This window comes from Bos taurus, chromosome 10, assembly GCF_002263795.3.
Source record: "Bos taurus isolate L1 Dominette 01449 registration number 42190680 breed Hereford chromosome 10, ARS-UCD2.0, whole genome shotgun sequence".
NCBI lineage: Eukaryota > Metazoa > Chordata > Mammalia > Artiodactyla > Bovidae > Bos > Bos taurus.
Window position 1 is genome coordinate 51,092,794 of NC_037337.1, and position 22,235 is coordinate 51,115,028.

Here is a 22,235-nt window from a genome sequence, read left to right on the forward strand (position 1 = left end):
TGTGCCCATTGCTAATGACATGTGCCCAGTGGATGGAATTCCAGTTCTCGTTGATCTTCAGAATGTTCAGGGGGTGCCAGAGAAGCACTTTGGCTGTTGCAGAATCAATCAGTGGTTAGTGCCTTCATCTCGTCCGATTTGCTATGGACGACGACCTAGTGGCCCGACTGCAGACATTTAATGTTGATCTTTCTCTTCCTGTTTTCCTATGAGGACAATGATACAGAACTCTTGGCTTGAAATTAGTCAGTAGCTAAAGAGCACAAGCCAAAGGCTTGTTATTTCTGGAACATGTTTAACCATAGCATGTGAATAATTAGAAGTACAAGGAATGACTCACTGGTTCAAAACCTTCTCCAACATCAACTCGTATCTGTTGAGCTGTCTTGCCCATGGGCTGTTTTGTACTTTTCAGCCTGACACTGAATTGGGGTATGTGAAAACCAAATTGTTCCCCTCCAATAGGCCAGGAATTGTTCCACCCAATCCAGTGTGGATCCTTGTTGCTCAAATGGGGCTCTATACAGACAAAACCAGCAACACCAGGAACACCAGGACTAGAAACATGGACTCTTGGGCCCCACCTCAGACCTACTGAGTCAGTATTTGCATTTTGATGTGATTTCTAGGTGATTCAGACACATGAAAATTTGGGAAGCACAGGTCTGTTTGTCTGTAATGTTGTTAGGGGAGGAGAAACTATTTCATTTCCCTCAAGGTAACTCTCATTTGCAGTGAAGAGGGGCATGCAGTAGGTGAGGACAGAAGTTGAGTAGAGCAGGAGTCGTGATGATTAAGAATCTGGTCAGAAGACAAGAAGATACCCCTTCTTCTTATGTTCCCCGATATACCAGGGAGCATAGCATAAAGCTGCACCATCCAATCTGGAAACCCAGTCTGGGAACATTCATAGATCCTGATTTGTGGTGGCACCCTGGCTGCAGGGAATCCTGCATCAAGCCAGGGGAGCTGGAAGACATGACCATACCAACAGGGCCAGGTCTGTTGAGAGGAAAGAGTAAATCCTCCGGAAATCCCAGGGACTTGGATTTGAGTCCTCTCACCCTCACCATATTCAGGAACCAGGTCCTCGGGCAAGTCTAGCCTTTCACTGCCGGGTAGGTGTTTGCGTCTTCCTAACTTTGGTCTTTCTGCTGTAACAGCACGTCAAGGACATCATCCTGCAGTCCAACCCGCTGCTGGAGGCCTTCGGGAATGCCAAGACGGTCCGGAACAACAACTCCAGCCGATTTGTGAGTTTCTTTCCTGTAATAGAGAGTGCCACCTGATTGATGTTGTTGACATTCCTGATTAAGTTCTGTGTCCCCAAGGAAATAGGGGTTTTTCACACATTATCAGGAGGCTGCCTTTTTGAGCTTTTCTTACTTTTCTCTAGTGGTGAACTGTCCGGCTTCAATTCACCCTTTGACTCAAGTTCTTTTTGAGCCTTGGGGATATAAATAAGATAATTTTTGAAGCCAGTTCTCAACTCAAGTTGCCTTCCTAAGGAAAGTGGAAATGTCAGCTTTGGTCTTGGAGAAGGTTCTTTGCTTTGGGCACTGGACAAAAGGCCTTCTTTCCCAACTGAAGAACCCAGGAGACTAGATCCCAGGTCTTGTCATCTTGTTTTGCTTTGTAGATGTGTGGACCCTGGAGGGGGAGCTTTGATCTGGCACCTTAGAGAGAAACTTCTTCCTGTCTGTCAGCCAGAGGGAGCTGACTGCTTACCCTACCCCTCTTGGCCTTGTGTGTGTGTGTTTGGCATGTTCTTGTAACATAATGACATGCCAGAATGACTGACCTTAGCCTACATGTTGCTCCTAACTGGCCTGCTTACCGAAAGTAATGAAAATATCAGCCGAATGCCTTGAATGCCTAGTTAGACATTTTTCTGTCTGAGTGTCTCCCGAGGGGGTGAACTGGAAGGCTGGCAAGGATGAATATGAATATATTCCCTTTGACAAAAAGCCACGTTTACAGAGAAGTGAATGTTTGCTCAGTAGCTTTGATTTATGTAGATTTTGTATCTTATCTCAACCATAGATTATGTCTGGCAGTAAAGCACTTAGGGAACCATCTGTGATGTGGATTCTGTTCCATTTTAAAATAAATAAGTGAGAATTTTGGAGAAAAGCAATTTCTTTTTTATCCTTCTGTTTTAGAAGGAAGCTTCTATTTCCAAGAGAATTCTTACTCAGTTTTCATGGAGTAATTGTTAAGCTCCCTGGTGAGTTTTATCTGTCAGAATTGCCCTTCCTTTCCTCACTGTTTAATACTATTTGAACTATTCACTCATTTGTTCTTCTCTAATTTTTCTGTTCAATGCCAGGGCTATGTTATCTTGAAGTTTCTAGGTAATGAAACAGGAAAAAAGATGTGAATGAATTTTTCACTGGATCTTTTCTTCCCTGATTGTCAATCTCAATCTGCCTTTTATAAGGATTTGAGCAAATTTAACTCTCTAGCTACCCAACTTCCTTCTTTTGCCTTCCTTACTGAGCAGAAAAGTAACCAAATCAATATTTCCTTTGATATTTCCAATATAAATTATTCTTTTGTCTTTGGACAAGGAGGCTATAGCAGTCAGTTTTTGTAAAGAAAAGCAGAAATACCCAGAATTTATTATTTTTCTGATAACAGAATTTCGTACAACCTTGATGGAATGGTGGGAAAAGCGTACAGAAAGGCAGTACACACACACACACACACACACACAGATACACACATATGCACACGGGCATACTCATAGCAGAATCTGATGGGGCATCAAAAGATGTGCTCATTAGTAATGAGAGAAATGTAAATTAAAACCATATACATTTTTGGTCTCTCAGATGGTGAAACATTAAGGAGGAAGACACTATTTGTTAAAGACTGACATCTTCTCTCAGGAGAGCAATTTGGCAGTTCTTATCAAAGTTTAAAATGCTCATTGTCTTTGACCCAACAATACTTTTAGGTTATAATATCCATGTTCCCTGTTAATAGTAATTTATTTTAAAATATATCCATAATATATTATTAATTTTTTTGAAAAGGTTATAGGACAATATTTATAATATGGTCCCATTTTTATTTTAAAATGCACATTTATATAAAGCATAATTAAGGTATCTGCAAATCGATGTTTGAATATACTATACAGTGATTAGTAGGAGGAGGTAGAAGTGCTTCAGGGTAGGATTATGGGTAATTTTACTTCACATGGACTTGCAGTGGGAATCATCAAAATTCATCTATTTCCACTTACAAATCTTTTCAAGTTTCAAGAACTGTATTATGAAATATTTCAAACACTATTTTAAAATAAAACAGTGAACGTTGAGGTACCCAGTACCTAATTTAAGAAGTAAAACATGACCAAGAACTGAGGTTTCTTTTCATTTATGAATTAAAGTATCATATCCTCTCTTTATATAGTTTCCTCCTTCCCTCAGGCTGCTTACAACAAAACTAAACTTTTTGATCTCTCATTATGGATTTTTGCCTTTTAAATTACAATTTTGAGTTGTGTATAAGCATTCCCGTTACATTAGAGCAGTGATTCTCAAACTTGGCCACATATGAAAAACACCCAGGTGGACTTCCCTGGTGGTCCGATGGTTAAGAATCCACCTGCCAGTGCAGGGGACACGGGTTTGATCCTAGATCTGGGAAGATCTCACATGCCGCAGAGCAACTGAGCCCAGGTACCGCAACTCCTGAGCCTGTGCTCTACAGCTCAGGAGCCACAGCCACTGAAGTCCACACACCCTAGAACCTGTGCTCCCCAACAGGAGAAGTCACTGCAATGAGAAGCCCTTGCATCGCTGCAGGAGAGTAGCTCACGCAGCAGTGACGATCCAGCAGTCAAAAAACAAACCAGCTAGACCTCTTACAGCTACTCATGTCTGGGTGCCAGTCCCTGCAGCTGATTTACTTGTCTGGAATGGCATCGGGCAGTATTTCTTAGAGGCTCCCAGGATCTTTCTAGTGGGCAGCCAAGGTTGTGAACCATTAACAAAAGGACTTGAGAGTTTGCCATTTACCAAATCTGCCCTTTGTGGCTTTGACATCCTGTTTTGTTTCATCTCTGTCCCTAGATTGATAGGGAATGGGGTGGTGTGGTGGGGTTGGACGCAAATGGACACTGAATTATTCCCTGCAGAAAGAACACGCCCAAAGGGAAGGATGGAGAAGGATGGCCACGGAAGGAAGCACGAGGGGTCTTGTTGAGCAGACTTTGTCGTGAACCACTGTGGTTTGGATAGCAGTCGTTTGTGGTCCTCCTCTATGTCTGCTGCTTCGGGATGTTTGTCTTGGGGTTTATTTTTAGGAGAGGGAGAGGAAAGAGTCAGCAGATTAAGACAAATAGACAATTAGACTGTGGATTTCTTTTGTAGCTTTTTTGATAGCCAGAATCGACATTAACTTAGCAGGAGCATAGCAGTACTAGGTGCTATCCACAGGAGGAAAAACACGCAGTGTGTTTTTCTTCTCCTTAGTGAGTTAATGGTTCTGGTCAGAGACTTGTGGCTTGGCAGGCTTCATCCCTGAGATGGTGGACTTCATCAGCATACACATTTAAAAAATATTAAATGCGAATGCAGTTAGGCTGGGCATGCTCTCCAGTCTGATCCTAGGTCACACCACTCCCTAAAACCCACATTCTCATCTTTTTCTTCATTTAAATATACACTCCTGGACCCTTCTGAGGACTGAAGAGAAACTAAATTGTAGTTTTAAAAAAATTATTTACTTAACAAATGTGGACACCTTTGCAGCTACAGTCCAGGGTTTTATTCTCTTTTGTTCCCTATTAGCAGTCATTTAAAAGGAAATGTTAACAAGAACAACAGTGACAAAAATCCCCACACCCTCAGCTAGCTGGAAAGAACTTATAAACGTATTTTTATTTCATGTTAGCATATTAGATGCTCCTGGGATAAAAAGAAATTGCTTTTGCTCAAAGCCATGAAAATAAGTCTCTCAGAGGGAAAATTTGATTCCTTTGAAAGAGGCTGGCAGAGTTCACTCTTGTTAGATCAAGGGGACCATGTGATTTTTCTGTCCTATTCTTTACAGCTTCTGGTTTAGCAGACAAGCTCCTACTAAGGGAAAAGGGGAAGGAATATAGTGAGTGTATCCATATTTAGTCGGGTTAGAATGATACAGAATTGTGTGATTGGACAAAGGCACAGGTTATTGTCTGATAGGAAACAGTGAGGAAGTCTAGACCACAACTGGGAATAATTCAGAACATATCTTTCATTAATGAATTTCCTTGAATTATATGCTGTATCCCAAGCCTTTTGGAACATCATGTTTTTGTTCACTGACCATTAAAGGAAGTCCCTAATTTTCTTGCAGGGAAAATACTTTGAAATCCAGTTCAGTCCAGGTGGGGAACCAGATGGTGGAAAGATCTCCAACTTCCTTCTGGAAAAATCTAGGGTGGTGATGAGGAACCCTGGCGAGCGGAGTTTTCACATATTTTACCAGGTTTTCCTTTATATTATTTCTTTCCTACTTCTCTATTCCTTCTCCACATTTAAAATGTTCTTCTCTTGGTACTCAGGTCCTCAGGGTGAGATAGTCTAGTCTGGCCAGCCCTTGAGTCTTTATTAACGCAGGATATGCAAGTCATGTGCGAAAGAACTGTGAGGATGCCCTCACCTGCAGGCAGAATAAGGTCTAGCTAGGGTGAGAAGACAACAGTTTCCCTAAAGTAAAATATAAAGTGTTGACGCACTTCAGAACAAAAGTAGGGATGTTTGATTCTTGGCTAAATAGGAGATCACGAGGGGAGATATAGCTGGGACAATAAGGAGAGCTTTTAAGGGGGCACAAGATGGTGTGGAGGAGAGGTTGACTCAGGTTGAGTCAGATGGTCTGAACAAAGCAAGCAGGGAGGGATGGGGAGGTGGGGAGATGGGAGAGATGGAGGGAGGGGACAGGTAAGCTAGTGAATGAGCCAGGCTCCAGCCGGATTGCAAGGGTAGAGGTCTCCAAAAGGTGAACTGTGGGAAGAAAGACTTGAAAAAAGACTTGAGGTATTTCTTGCCATGTCAAAAAGTTTTGGCTTAGGCTCTCAGAAGCCATGGAGAGTTTGGGGTTAGAGCAGTCGGCCGGATGCTTTTAAATTATGTTCCAGGCTTCAGCAATCATTTGTTTCAACTATTTTTTCAATATTTTTTTAATGATTATTGATTTTTATTGGAATATAATTGTTTTGAATGTTTTTTAAGTGTTTGAAAGTGTAATGATACCATAAACAATTTTTTTAACGTATGGATTTTTGTATTAGTACTTTATATACTGGGGACCCACATTAGATTTTCTTTGAAGAATCAGCTGCAACTGTTAGGTTTTTTTGTTTTTTGTTTTTTTTTTTTTTAATTTTTTGTTAGAGTTTGATGATTATTCAATTTGAAGGAAGTTAAGCTATGTTGCAGAGAAGGCAATGGCACCCCACTCCAGTACTCTTGCTTGGAAAATCCCATGGATGGAGGAGCCTGTTAGGCTGCAGTCCATGGGGTCGCTAAGAGTCGGACACGACTGAGCGACTTCACTTTCACTTTTCACTTTCATGCATTGGAGAAGGAAATGGCAGCCCACTGCAGTGTTCTTGCCTGGAGAATCCCAGGGACAGGGGAGCCTGGTGGGCTGCCATCTATGGGGTCGCACAGAGTCAGACACGACTGAAGTGACTTAGCATAGCATAGCATAAGCTATGTTGATTGCTCCCATTTCAGTCTTTTCAATTCCATAGACATGTTAGGTGGTGGCAAACAATTCTTCTAGTTAGAATCTATTGGTTTAAAATATCTATAAATGACTAAAAGCTTCTGTCAATTCAGTAATGCTTTTAACTGTATTAATCAAAGCACCACGTACAGGTCTTTGAAAAGTAATTTTATGTCTCACACACACTATATTATTTATTGAGCACTGGACAGAAGTTCATAATTATTTCCTGGATGCTGTACTCTAAATGCCAGCCCTACCCCCCTTCAGAATCCTCTGCCCACAAGTTGGAAAACCCCAGCCTGGAGACTGGGGAAGTGATGAGTTCAGGGTAAGACAGAGTTTAAGATTCTGACATAAAAGTGATAGTTGAAGCTGTGAAATAGGTGAGACTCCTGTGGGAGTGAATGTGGAGAGAAAAACCATGCCCATTTAGGACTTGGGGACCTGGAGACCACCTGTGGGATGAGGGAGGCATTGAGGAGCCAGGAAAGTAGTCACAGATCCTGCAGTGTCACGAAAGCCAGGGGAAGCATGGGGGTGCAGGGCAGGATCACTTATTCAGAGCTTGAGGAAGAAGGATGAGGCAAGGGCCTGGGGACCAAGCAAGGCCTGGCGGCTTCAGCCACTGGAAAGCAGCCATGAGGGCTTTTCCATCAGAATGGTGACGGGGAGGAAGACACCAGTTGAGGAAGGAGATTCTGTAGCTTGAAGGGTTTCAGAGTCAAGGAAAAGCTTCTAAAGAAGACAAAGAAGCATGTGACTGTAGGTTGGAGAGAAAGAAAGGGATGTTTGAACCTTCAGGTGAAGGGAGTACATGATGTGGGTGGGGAGAAGACTGAGACAGAGATGGAGAAGTTCTTCCTTAGCAAAAACCAAACCAAACCAAAAGAAAAAGGAAGAGTGGTACAAACAAATTTTAAGGAGATAGAGGGAAAACTAAGGGAACCTGATGTAATAGGATGACCAAGAACTTCTCCATAAAGGAGATGAGGTTCCCTGTTTTAAGGGTGTGAAGCTGGGATGACATGAGGAACTAAACCAAGATGAAGAAGTGTGGATGGGGGTGGGGGCCAGTGGTGGCTGGCGCTGGCTTGCATGGACTCTGTGCATTTCTTCCTTCAGTGGCATTTCTTGGTAGTTTGAAGTATTTACACCACCAAAGTTAGCAGTTGCTACACATTCATTCCCCACCCCCACCTCAAGAATGGATTGTCCAGGAGTTCCCTCGTGGTCCAGTGGTAAAGAATGCATGTGCCCGTGCAGGGAACACAGGTTTGATCCCTGGTCCAGGAGGATTCCCCATGCTGTGGGGCAGCCAGGCCCGTGGTGCCACAAACACGGAGCCCATGCTCTGCAACAGGAGAAATCACCACAATGAGAAGCCCAGGCACCACAGCCAGATGGTAGGTCTGCACTTGCTGCAACTAGAGAGACCCACATAGCATAGCCAGGAAAAGAGAGAGAACGGATTGTTGAACATTTTCTCGCACATCTATAGGACGCTTGCTCAGAACTAAGGTAGATACCAGAGATAGAACAGAAAGCCAAGGGACAGGACACCTGCGTGGGGGACCTGAGGCTGTACATGAATATGCACCGTGCTGTGAGAAGCATGGAGAGTCCAGCTGCCGTTTACAAAGGCTTGTGCATTGACTCACATTGTTGTACAGCAAAAGCTGACATAAGGTTGTAAAACATACTCCGATTAAGAAAATGAAAAATAAGGGTTTGACTCCACCAAAAATAAAAAAAGAGCCATGTGCAAGTTGAGCAGGAACAGAGGAGTGATAATCTGGCTTGCTTCCCACTGTTCCAAGGGATCTCACCAGCATAACCGCACAGTTTGATGTATCAGATACGGGAAAATTCTCAGCCCTTGCAGGTCTAATCAGACTTAAGAACTAGAATTTGCAAAGATGATTTGGGGCTACTACACAGAGAGCAGATATGCTGAAGCCCCTTCGTATTTTTGAGACCAGGAGCTTCCATCCATTTAGGAATCAGGGGTAGAAGGTCTGATCACCTGACTCCAGGGCTGGTGGGTGGTAGTGGGACCCAGGTGGTACCTTTGCCTGATCCATAGGCTCCACCACACACATGCCACTTTCTCTTGCTCCAGCTCATTGAGGGCGCCTCCCCAGAGCAGAAGCATGGCCTGGGCATCACCACCATGGACTATTATTACTACCTGAGCCTCTCGGGGTCTTACACGGTGGATGGCATTGATGACAAGAAGGATTTTCAGGAAACTCTGGTAAGTGCTGGTACAGGCCGGGCGTGATCTGACATCTAGACCAGGCGTTGTCTATGGCAGAAAGGGCAGGGGAGGTGAACAAAGCAAAGAGCAGCCTGAAATATCACCTCTTTCTGCTGGAAGCCCTCCATTTCTTAAAACACAGGTGTAAACACCCTTAAATAGCCATCGGCCCAGTTGCCAGAGGAGCACTTAATGATTAAACATGGGTAATAAAAAAGTTCATCATTTCCCCTCTCTAGGTGTTCTGATTCACATAAAAACTAGTTTCAGTAATGCATTTACCATACCTGTTTGCCGAAAGCTTACAGAGTTGTTGAGCTGTTTCCTTACAAAAACAAACCAAAAATTATTATCTTAATCAGGTTTAAAGGGACTTCCCTTGTTGTCCAGTGGCTAAAACTCCAGGCACCCAATGCAGGAAGCCCAGGTTCAATCCCTGGTCAGGGAACTACATCCCACATGCCACAACTAAGACCCGATACAGCCAAATAAATATTAAAAAAAAAAATCAGGTTTAGGAATCTTAGAACACCTTCAGTCTCATCTCCACCTCAGTATTTACAGGTCAGAGGGCAAGCCTTACTCCATTCTTTTCACACTGTGTGTACGTTATGGTACACACTGAATTCAGGTAGATTATTGAAGGTTCACATCCTTGGGAAACAACTTACTAACTCAGTCAATCTAGAACTTTCTGGAGACTTCCCTCGTGGTCCAGTGGTTAAGACTCCATGCTTCCACTGCAGGGGGCACATGTTTAAAACCTGGTCAGGGAACGAAGAGCTCACATGCCGTGTGGTGTTGTCAAAAGAAATTTTAAAAATAAAAAATAGAGCCTTCTAGAGGTGGACTACTCACCCATTTAGCCTCAAGGAGCTGCATCACCACTGCCCTTTAAGTCAGATACCAGCCTGGCTCATGCCTCAGCCTGGATCCAAAACCAAGTGGGAAAACTGAATGGGCAATTGGAGGTACAGTTTCAGGTGGCAAGGGGGCTGGCATTTGTGCTTGAAAGGGGCAGACTGTGTCCCAGGTGTCCAGAAAGAATGTGGCATCAAGGGGCCACGTGGCCTCGGGAGGTGGGAAAGAACTTGCAGACAGGCCTGCAGCGGTCTTAGAAAAGAGCCCCCTTAAGATACAGGTATCTAAGACTCAGGCCTGTCATCTCCTTTTATTTTAATTTAATGGATCTCAGAAACAAAGCTCTTATAATGATTCTTTTATTTGGTTTTCCTGGAATTTTTCAAGATCCTTTTGCAAGTACAATTTATTCTCAGCCCTCCCAATGAAGAGAAATGTTTGTGAGAGTTTGGAGTGGCTGGAAAGCAGACTGGTGCCCTTAGAGGGAGACGGTGGCAACAAGGAGAAAATTAAGAGATAAGAACAGACTTGTTGACTAGGCAGCTGCCTCTGCATCTGAATATCTTTCCTCCAGAGCCTTCTCGCATGTATTTCTAGACGATTACATGTTCACATTCGGCAGGTTATTTACTGGGCTCCCCTTTGGCTCAGTGGTAAAGAATCTGCCTGCAGTGCAGAAGACGTGGGTTCAATCCCTGGGTCGGGAAAATCCCCTGGAGAAGGAAATGGCAACCCACTCCAGTATTCCTGCCTAGAGAATCCCAGGGACTGAGGAGCCTGGTGGGTTACAGTCCATGGAGTCACAGAAGAGTTGGGCATGACTGAATGACCAAACCACAAAAAAGAAATTTTAAGACTGAACTGCCTTTCCAGCACCGTGTTGAGACTTGAATGTGTGAGAGGGCATTGGCCAGTGAAAATGTCTTATGGTGACTTCCAGCTGCCATCACGGACTAAGCCATGTGTAACTGCACAACCCCATCCAAGCTTTGGTTTCTTTCTGATGTGCTTCCATAGCTAGTGACTGACTTGTCTGGGTCATTTCTCTCCCCTCTTCCAGCACGCCATGAACGTGATTGGGATCTTTGCGGAGGAGCAGGCGCTGGTACTACAGATAGTGGCGGGGATTCTCCACCTGGGAAACATCAGCTTCAAGGAAGTTGGCAATTACGCAGCCGTGGAGAGTGAAGAGTGTGAGTGGTTTGGGCACACGGTTGCCAAATGAGGGGATACAGTGTTTAGTTCCAGTCAGAAGAACTCACCACTTTCCTGTGCTTTGGGTTTTTTGGGGGAAGAGAGGCTGAGAAGACTGGTGTATCTTGCTGGGGCAGAACTGAAAGGTCTCATGAGAGTCTGTGCCTCTTCTCTGCACCCACACTAGGGACCCTGATGAAGCTGTGCTGGTTTATCTTTAACCTTGGGGAAACCTGGCAGAATTGTACATGTAGGTTTAAAAATCAAGCTATACTTTAATGAGAATTAGAATTGTCTCCTACTACAAATCTTTTCTATAACGGATCTTTAGGGTTGATATTCACCTGAAGTTTCTCTCAGGATGTAAGTAAATATGGATAGCTCACAGGTTCGTAAGTTGCCCCGTGGGTTGGATTAGACTGGGTTTCTGAAAACAAGGGGGAAAAAATGGACACTGTTGTGTTGATCTTGCTGCTGATGTCTTTAATGGCCCCTCTGTAGCCGTCAGAAGACCTGAATGGTCGCTTCTACCCTTTGAGAAGGAATCCGGTGCTGCCTGCCGAGGCGCACTACTGGTTCTGTGAACACCGCGGTGCTACAGCCACTGTAGCGTGTGACTTCAGCCTGTTTGTCATCGGTCAGCTTTCCAGGCTGCTCTCAGAACCCACACATCCTTCAACCACCCAGGAAGATGTTTCCTCCTTTCTCAGCATTCTTCCAAGATGACAAATTTAGATGCCCAGTAATAAATAGTATCCTACTCATTGCTGACAGTGCAGTGAGGCTCTTTCCATTCCAAATAAGGTTCTTTTTTTATATTTTTGTTCTCTTTGGTGATAAAAGAGGGAAGTTCTGCTAACTTTAGATGTCTGTCTGATAAGGAGAAACATGAATTGTGTTTACCAGGGAAGGGAGTGGGGTGGAAAACAATAAATGCACAGGGTATCCATGAAGTCTAGAAGCACAACCAATAATAATGTGTTTTCATACTTTATGTGCTTTATCCTTCACTTTTAACAAATGCATGTATGTGTCCAGGAGGGTCGTGAACACTTGCCTTTCAACACTGACCTTTCCTATTTCTTGACAGTTTCTGTAGACGTACACTGGAATTCTCTTGCTTTCTTCAATGGTACAATCCTTTACTGACCCTTTAGGCTGGAGGAAAAGGTCATGGCTTTGACACAGCAAGTATTTTCCTGGATGCTTGAGCCAAGAAGCCTCCTCAGCCAACTGGGTAAAACCCAGGATTGGCAACTGTCATGAGATCCCCTGATTGAAAGTGGTGTGGGGCTGTCTCCATCAGAAAAGGGCTATGCTTGAAGCCAAAGAGCTTTAACAGAGAAATAGGTCCTTCTCCCAGTCGTATTGTTTTCTTCCAGTTGGTAATACCTAACTGGTTCAGGGTAGTACACGATCACAGTTCTCACATCTACTCATTTGCTAGTCAGAATCCGCCTGCAGTGCGGGAGACCTGGGTTCAATCACTGGGTTGGGAAGATCCCCTGGAGAGGGGAAAGGCTACCCACTCCAGTATTCTGGCCTGGAGAATTCCATGGACTATGTAGTCTATGGGGTCAAAAAGAGTCAGACACAACTGAACGAATTTCACTTTCACTATTCCCCTCTGTAGTAGGAACCACTGTTTCCAATCTCTTGTATTCCTTTCAGGGGAACAGTGTGTTCCTAAGAAACTACTCATATCTCTTCTTTTTTTCCCTACTATTCTACATTAGTTGGAGTTTATAACATACTCTACAGTTGATTTTTCATTCCACATTGTCCCTTGGAGATTATTCTATAGCAATTCATTAAGAAGCTTCATTTAAAAAAAATTTTTTTTATTTTGTTTCATAGTTGATTTACAATGTGTTAGTTTCAAGTGTACCGTGAAGTGAGTCAGGTGTGCATATACATATATCCACTCTCTTTTAGATTCCTTTCCAGTACAGATCATTACAGAGCGGAGTTCCCTGTGCTACACGTAGGTTCTGGTTGGTTCTGTCCGTGTAGTAGTGTGTATATGTCCATCCCAGTCTCCCAGTTGATCTCTCCCCATCTCTATTCCCTGGTGACCGTACGTTTGTCCTCTGTATCTGTAACTCTGTTTCTAATTTTGTAATTTGTACCCTTTTTTTAAGATTCCATATACAAGCAATATCATATATTTGTCTTTCTCTGGCTGACTTATTTCACACAGTATGACAGTCTCCAGGTCCATCCACATTGCTGAAAATGAGGAAACCCCATCCTTCTCAAAGCTGCATTAGCATTTCACTGCCTGACTGTGCTTTAGTTTGTTGAGCCAATCATCTGTTGATGGACATAAAGATGGTTTCCTGTTACTCTTCCAATTACTTAAAATGGATAACCTGGTTTGTGTTATCGTTCTCATATTTGACTTTAATATATGGAATACATTTATAGAGGGAAGGCTTAGCCAATGTTTTTATAAAGGAAGAAAGCAGACTTTTCCTAGCTATTGTAGAAAAAAAAAATTGTTAAGACTTTGATCACAACTGGTCTACTAAAGCAGAATATTAAATATAAATTAGCTTCAGAACTTTGTTGAAGGAAATAAAAATACTCCTTAAGTAACCACAGGAGTGAAGTGAGAGCTCCTTCTTTGCCTTGTTATGAGTGGGTAGAAAGCATAGAAGCTCAACACCCAAGATGGATAAACCACATTTACTTTGCCATTTCTTTTAAATTTGTAACAGGGAGTTTTGTTTTGTTACATCTTTTTGGTTTCTCTATATTCCCTATGCTTAAATGGAAAAATTCAATCCGACTTTGCTTTACACTTGAATGCAGTAGTAGAAATCTGTCCTCATTATCAAAATGTGCTAAAACATTCTTTTCTAGTGGGCTCTTTTATGCCCTGCATAATTCTGTTTAACTCTACCAGAGTTACATCAGCATTTTTAAAATTAATCAGTGCTTTCTCCTTGCTCTCTCCTTCCCCACCCATTCCCCCAGCCTCTGAACTTCTAAACTGCCGCTCCTATCCAGCCATTCTTGCATACACCTTCATAGAAATTCACAGCTGGAGTCAAGTCAATGTGAGCAGCCCTACAGTTTTAGCACCAGGGCAGCCATTGAAGAAGACACTGTACTTAAAAAACATGGCATGGATTTTTTGGAAAAGCAAGTACTAGATTTCCTCTCTAGACGTCTTAGCTGTTTCCCTAAGCTTGTGACTCTGATTCTTGGCCAAAACTCCCTGCCTTGTTTTTCGAGTGCCTGGGGCCCTTCACTTTTGCCCTCTTCTACTTAAGAGATAGGAGGCCTGGAAGGATATTGTTTCCTTGTCAGTCTTTTGTCGATTTCATCTCAAGGACCCAGGGACTTTTGCCATATTGTTTTATTTCTTTAGCTGTGGCCATAATGGTAATGCCAGAAACATTGCTACCAACCATTTTAACTGTGTCCCTAGTTTAGCATGGCTGGGGACTTGGGAGAAGCCCATGTTCATCTACATGCTGTCTTCCTGGTGAGAGTGATAATAATCAACACTGTAGTTTCTCCTTAATGAAGGTCTTCTCGGTGTCAGACACTTTGGTGAGTGTCTTTTGATTCTCACACAAAGCTGCACATGTGATTTACAGGCATCTTATGTCCTTGTTCTGTGCAAGGTAATTTTCATTTTGGCAGAAGACACATCCAGATTCCTAAACATATGTGTGGTGAAATTAAACTTAAAAGAAACTGGCCACTGGCAAATTAGTGTGTTTAATTTTGTTCACATGCCCTTTGAAAAAGGAAGCCCCTCCCTGTCAGAGCATTTCTGTGGAACAGTCACATAGATGATAAATACCTTGTTCTGGCATTGCCCTTTTTCAAAATGCTTTCACTGACTTCATCTCATTGGAAGATGTATACTGAGAAATGTTAGCCTGTTACATTCCATTGCCATCTGTGAAATTCAAACAGGTTATCTTTATTGGGAGCTTTATGATTTTTGAGCATTATCATAAGGTCTTTAATAAAAGTCCCTTTATCAGAGAATTTTGGCAAAACTTTATGCAGAAAAGAGAAGTCATATCCAAGTCGAGAATTTTGATTTGTGTTCATAAAAATCTTTCATTCATACTGGAAAAAAATCTGAACATTCTTTCGTGTCCAGGGATCTCATGCTTGTCATTTATTCATATTAGAGTATTTTGACCAAAAAGTCAAGAAAACCTGTTTGTATCCTGGGCCCCCTCTTGGTGAGTTTCTTGGCTTGAAACAATTTGCTGAGCCGTGAGAACCTCACCTTTTCTATCTTAAGACCACAAGCTGTGCCAACTGCATGTCCTTAGTGTGGGGTGTTTAATCTGTGATGTGACTACTACAATCCCCTCCATTGCTTGTATAGTGCCCCAGGGAGATCTGGTAACATCTGTCTCTAGAAGCCATCCAGCCCCCTTTGACTCCAGACCAAATATCCCCTACCATTCAACTCCACCATTAGAATTTATCCTAATCTTCTGATCGCCTGCCTTGGCCTTCATCTCAGCCAGCGCTCACCTCAGCTGTGTCTGCCCTACCCAGCGTCCTTGGCTTTGCACATCCCACTCCCCTCTCTCCCTCTTCTTTCTTCCTCTGCATTTGTACACACTCTGTTCAGCCTTTTAGCCCCTCCCCTTCCCCCCACCAAATCCCACATCTTCCTTGACCACCCCAGCAAACAGTAATCTCTCGCTGTCCTAAGTTCCTCCAGGACTTTATTGTCTGTCCCTGTCACATACTCAGCTTTTTGTAGGCTTCTTTATTTAGTAAACTATCTTTGCCCCATCTAAATTGTCTTCAAGATTTCTTAAGTATTTTATATTCTGTCCTCTGTCTTTAGTACCCCAACACATGGTATTGAGTACTTACTCAATAACTATGTGATTTGTTATCATTATAAGTTTGATGATATTAGGTGCTTCAAGCTGGAAATGATGATTCTATGAAAACACTGTACCAAAAAGGAAGAAAAACAGTATTTGGAGCCAAAAAAATGTTGCTTCATTTAGTTCCTTCCAGGCTGTCTTGCTGCAGTCTTGGAAAGATGTCCATTTGAGGCATTTGGCTGTGATCTCAGTAGGGGGGATTGATTTGCCACCCTTCTTGGATCACTGATTTGTATAATTGAAAGTCTTGCTCATCATAGGAATTGACTCATGTAATAAAAAAATTGGGGAAAATTAAAGTGGATGGATGTGTGTGACGTTTCTGATAAGCAGTCTTCATTACAGTGAAGGATCTTGAGGCTCATGGTGGTTGGTATCTTGCATGTGTACACACACATGTCTTCGTGTATTTGTGAGAGGAATTGTTAAAAATCTGAAAGACAGTCATGTTTTGTTTTGTTTTGTATAGTTTTGGCTTTTCCTGCCTATCTCCTGGGGATCAACCAGGACCGGTTGAAAGAAAAGCTCACAAGCCGGCAGATGGACAGCAAGTGGGGAGGCAAGTCGGAGTCTATCAACGTGACCCTCAACGTAGAGCAAGCCTGTTACACCAGGGACGCACTTGCCAAGGCCCTGCATTCCCGGGTCTTTGATTTCTTGGTAGATGTAAGTAAACACAGATTGACATTGTCGGAGCTTCATATTCTGATGTCATGTAAAGAGTAAAACATCTCAGAGCTTTGTTTTCACGTTTTGGCTCATTCCTTATGTGATCATCACTTCACTCCTCCATGTTTTATCCTCACACTGGAACCATTTTTTACTTTTCCACTTTTACTTCTAGTATTGTCCAGCAAAACTCTAATATGGTAACAGCTGCTTGTGGACCAAATATTTAGTAAAGCCAGAACTACAGACCAGAAAAAGAGGAGGCCCACTGTCGTAAATCTTTCAGCTTAACGGTTTGGAATTTTGTATTTGTCATCTATTGTTATGTTACAAATTAACCCAAAACTTAGTGGCTTAAAATAGTAAGCATTTATTTTTTCACAGTTTCTATGGGTCAGCTGTTTGGAGGTGATTTAGTTCGGTGGTTCTGACTCAGGGATGAGGGAGCAAAAAGATGCTGATTAGAACTACAAGGCTTAAAAAAAAAAAAAAAAAAAAAGAACTACAAGGCTTGACGGGGGTTGGAGAATCTGGTTCCAAGGTGGCGTCTTTATATGGCTGTTGGCAGGATGCCTCAGTTCCTTGCTACATGGGCATCTTTTTTGGAGCTGCTTGAATATCCTCACAACATGGCAGTTGATTTCCCCTAGACTGAGTAAGAGAAAGAGCAAGGAAGAAGCTGCAAAGATTTTGATGTCCTAGTCTTGGCCTCAAATATTGCCACTCTGTCAGCTTCTGTTCATTAGAAACAAGTCACTAAGGACAGCCCACAGTTAAGAACAGAGGATTTAATTTCCAATTTTGGGGGGAGAAGAATGTCAAAGACTTTTTGGATATATTTTTTGAACTACCACAGACTTTTAAAATAATGGTGTAACCATACAGATATTATATCTAAATATGCATATACATGCATATTTATATATGTATATAACTTATAGATTCTGAAAATTAGTCTCTCAGCACTGTCACTGCCAGTGACAGTCTGTGTTAATCCCTGTAGCTTGTAAATGCTTAGAATAATAATAGCAAGCACTTAGATAGCACTTACTAAATGCCAGATACTGGTCTAAGTCTTTTAGAAAAAGAATAATTCTTACAATAACTCTGTGACTTAGGTATTATTATCTCTATTAAACATATAAGCTACCTCTGAGGCACAGAGAGGTTCTGGAACTTCCCCAAGGTCACACCACTATTAAGTGATAAACCTAGGAATTAAACCCAGGTAATTTGGGCTTCCCTGGTGGCTCCGAGGTTAAAGCATCTGCCTGCAATGCAGGAGACCTAAGTTCGATCCCTGGGTCGGGAAGATCCCCTGGAGAAGGAAATGGCAACCCACTCCAGTATTCTTGCCTGGAGAATCCCATGGACAGAGAAGCCTGGTAGGCTACAGTCCACGGGGTCGCAAAAAATCAGACACGACTGAGCGACTTCAGTTTTAAGTTTCAGTTTGGCAGAGCTCCAGCTATTTTACTCCTCTACCTTTTATATATTCTAGCCAGAAAGAACCCCAGGGGAATCCCAGTCAGGGGACAATAGGCTGGCCATTAGATCTAGAAAGTCTGTGTTTCACTCCAGGCAGCATCTATAAGGCTTAAAGTATTGTTGGGTGTGTTTGCTGCTGCTGCTACTGCTAAGTCACTTCAGTCGTGTCCAACTCTGTGCGACCCCATAGACGGCAGCCCATCAGGCTCCACCGTCCCTGGAATTCTCCAGGCAAGAACACTGGAGTGGGTTGCCATTTCCTTCTCCAGTGCATGAAAGTGAAAAGTGAAAGTGAAGTCACTCAGTCGTGTCCAACTCTTAGCGACCCCATGGACTGCAGCCTACCAGGCTCCTCCGTCCATGAGATTTTCCAGGCAAGAGTACTGGAGTGGGGTGCCATTGCCTTCTCTGTGTGTTTAGGGTTGAGTAGATCAGAGCAGGATAGGGTAAATATTCTGTGTACTTCTTATGGTTATATTAATGGTAAGATTGCTTAGGAAGGTCAGGGTTATACAAAACATTAGTCATGCTTTTAACTTGTCCAGGCCCGTCATTATATTGACAAGGGAATCTTAGCCCCGAGTATTGGTGATTTCACCCAAGGCCATTCAGCAGGAGGGTTGTGCCGAACTGGGATTAAAACCTACATCTCTTGTCTCTGTTCAGTGAACCTTCCAGTGCTGGCCTTCCCACTTTATTTCCTTTCTGTCCTCCCTTGATTGTGGTGTAATGGGGCAGATGCCCTGTGTAAGTGATGCTAATTGGAGCTGACATTTATTAAGCCCTGACTCCTTGCCAGGTGCTGGGCTAAGTGCTATCCATCATTACCTGTTGGCTGATAAAAGGTGATTGTCATTTTCTTTGCCTGGAAAACAACTCTGGTACTTAAAAATTCCTCTAGTTATTCTCAACCCCCAGGAATTTTTCTCTTACATTCCTCCCGCCCCTGCAGGCCTGACCAACCCCCTCTAACCTACACCCCTCCTCCTATCATTATCTGTTTCATTGATTACACATCTCTTTTCACAGTGGTCAAGAACACAGATATAATCATCATATTACTTAAGTTCAATTCCAGACCCTTCCTCTTATCCCCATGTGGGTTTATACATTATGATGTTATCAGTGTCATTAAGAGGATTGTAACGAGAACTAAATGAAACAAAACTTGGGAAGCCCTTCCCAAAGCCTGGCAAATGTTGAATCCATGTAAAGTTGCTTTTCATTACCGTCACTTTAGTAGTAACTAATGGCATTATTGTCCAAAGTTGCCTCTGAGAATAAAGACTGTCTTGTTGACATTCCTGCCATATTATGTTAGATGATCATTAATTGACTACAGGGCATACCTTGTTTTATTGTGCTTTGTAGATATTGTGTTTTTTTTTTTTTTTTTTTACAAATTGAAGGTTTGTGGCAACTCTGTTGAACAAACCTATCAGAGCCATTTTTCTGAGATTTGTTCATTTCATGTCTCTGTCACATCTCAGTAATTCTGGCAATATTTCAAACTTTTTCATTATTATATTTCTGATGGTGCTCTGTGATCAGTGATCTTTGATGTTACGACTATGACTTGCTGAAGGCTCAGGTGCTAGCATTTTTTTTTTTTTACCAATAAAGTAATTTTTAATTAAAGTATGTACATTCTTTTATATGTAATGCTACTTAAAAGACTGCACTTAATAAACTACATACAGTGTAGTATAAGCATCTTTTATATGCACTGGGAAACAAAAAAGGGGGGTGCCTCCCTTTTTGTGGTATTTGCTGTATTGCAGTGGTCTGGAACCAATCCACAGTATCTCTTATACATGCCTGTAGTATACTGGATGGGGTTAATGGAAGATTTACAAATTCTGCAATATTGGTTCTTTTTGTGAAACAGGTTTTACTTCACTCATCCAAGATATTTTCTTCTAATTCTCAAGACTTCCTGAGAAAAACTAGCTCTGCCAGAAATGAATGGTTTTCATCATGAAGCAAACTTTTTTTTCTACCATGCTATTTTTTTTTTTTTTTAAGATTCTGGTGGTTTTCCCACAAACTTGACATTGCATTGAGGCCTTTTTAAGGGGCAATTCATCTGTCTTCTTGTCTGCTTCTGTTTCCATAGGCAGTAGTATCTGCTTTTCTTATCCCCACGCATGCCCATTTTTAATATGAATGTGAAAGGAGTTAATTACCATGCTGGTTACTTTCTTCTAGTCTATCAACAAAGCAATGGAGAAGGACCACCAGGAATACAACATTGGCGTCCTAGACATCTATGGCTTTGAAATATTTCAGGTAAGACCAGCTTGAGTAATTGAAGACAAAGGAGGGTAATGCTTTTTACCTGGCTTGAAAGAAATAATTCTAGGCAATGAAAAAAAAATCATTGTGGCTCACTTTTGCCTTTTTGAGTTCTTCATGTACCTATACTAAATTAGTATCTCCTAAATATAAACTATGCTGTTTCTACTGATGCTGCCAACATTTCCGTTAAGCCTTTTCACTAAATCACTCAAGAAGTGACTTTAAAATGATTTTGCAGAAACAACTACATAAAAGTAACACTTTGTCTTTTTCTTTTCTTCAGAAAAATGGCTTTGAACAGTTTTGTATCAATTTTGTTAATGAAAAATTACAGCAGATTTTTATTGAACTCACATTAAAGGCAGAACAGGTGAGCAGTCCCTCTTCCTTCATCTTATTCTGTTTCTAATTTGTTTCGAAGGGTATAGATGTCTCTCTTTTGGTAATAGGTTCAGATTATAGTTTTTTTATTAGAAAATGTACTTAATAGAGTCAGGCAGAAAAACCATATGCCACTGTGACATTTTAGTCTGAAGTATAAACACCATCTGCTACGTTTTCTTTCTCTGTAAGTAAATGATGCTGTGAAGTTGGACTTATGACTGGTTGTTTTTACTACTTTATGACTCACTGACCAAGTGCAAATGGAAACCTATTCCAACCCCAATTGCCTATGGAATATACTGTGTTCCAAAGGAAAACTTGGTTTTCTCGGATTTGCTCTGCTCCCAATCTAACATAAAAATAAATGTGTCTTTAACAAAGCTGGTGTTTAAATTCGGACTTAAGGTACTTGTCTTGTTTATACTACCTACTGAAAGTCCAGGGCAAATTCCCTTTTATTCTGGTGCCTACTGTTTTTTGATTTCTTAGATTGCTATAATAAGGTACCACCAACCAGATAGCTTAAAACAATGGAAATTTTTTTCTCTCCCAGTCCAGGAGGCCAGAATTCAAAATCAAGATGTTGCTAGGGTAGCACTCCTTCCAGAGACTATAGGGGAAATTCTTCCTTGCCTGTTGCAGCTCGAGGTGCTCCTGGCATTCCTTGCCTTTGGGCAGCATGCCTTTAGTCTCCGCCTGTGTCTCCATGTGTCCATTTTCTCCCTGTGTCCAAATCTCATTCTCTCTTCTCTTACAAAGCCACCAGTCTTTGGATTTAGGGGTCACCCTAAATCCACGATAATTTCATTATGAGATTCTTAGCTAGGATAGATTCTTAGTTAGGATATCTCCAGATATCTTATTTCTGGACATTTTGGGGTTCTTGAAAATCTTGGGGGATACATTCAATCCACTGCACACATCCAAGGCTGTTTGAAGAATGTTTATTCATGGAAGTGTTCATGTGTCTGCTTAGGAACATCAGTGATCAATAGTTTTCCTAGGAAACTCTGCCCTGGAATTCTTCCACTCCTCAGAGTAGCTAGAGCCAAACCCCAAGAGGGGACATGGTGGAGACTGAGATGGGAGAAGGCAGAGGTTGGGTCACAGAGGAACTTGGTAGGGCATGGCGAAGACTTCAGAGGAAGTATGATGAGAAGCCACTGAAGGATTTTTAGTAGAGTGTGATGCCATCTGATTTGTTTTTGGCCAGTTGGCTTTGACTCTGTGCACTTAGACAGGGCAGGCTGGGGCAGGGGAGGACAAACAAGAGTAGAAGTTTCAAAACCAGACTCCCGGGGAGACTGAGCAAGAATGGTGAGGCGTAGACAGTGATGGCTGCAGGAGAGGTGGGGACGTGATGAGAGGGGATCAGATTTGGTATATATTTTGTAGAATGAGTCAGTGTGACTTCCTCTCAACGTAATTAGCTGAGGAAAGAGGAGTTGCAGATGATTCCTGCCTTTGCAGCTTGA

At 42.2% G+C, this 22,235-nt stretch overlaps 1 protein-coding gene across 1 annotated transcript in view; it reads left to right on the forward strand.

Moving 5' to 3' along the window:
- Window positions 1-22,235, forward strand: part of MYO1E (myosin IE) — a 220,772-nt gene that overhangs the window by 135,065 nt on the left and 63,472 nt on the right. Inside the window, exons 6-12 of the mRNA XM_002690853.7 lie at window positions 1,164-1,253; window positions 5,350-5,481; window positions 8,849-8,983; window positions 10,908-11,040; window positions 16,391-16,587; window positions 20,287-20,367; window positions 20,660-20,746. Of these exons, the coding sequence (XP_002690899.2) occupies window positions 1,164-1,253; window positions 5,350-5,481; window positions 8,849-8,983; window positions 10,908-11,040; window positions 16,391-16,587; window positions 20,287-20,367; window positions 20,660-20,746 (855 nt within the window). The remainder of the gene's footprint in view (window positions 1-1,163; window positions 1,254-5,349; window positions 5,482-8,848; window positions 8,984-10,907; window positions 11,041-16,390; window positions 16,588-20,286; window positions 20,368-20,659; window positions 20,747-22,235) is intronic.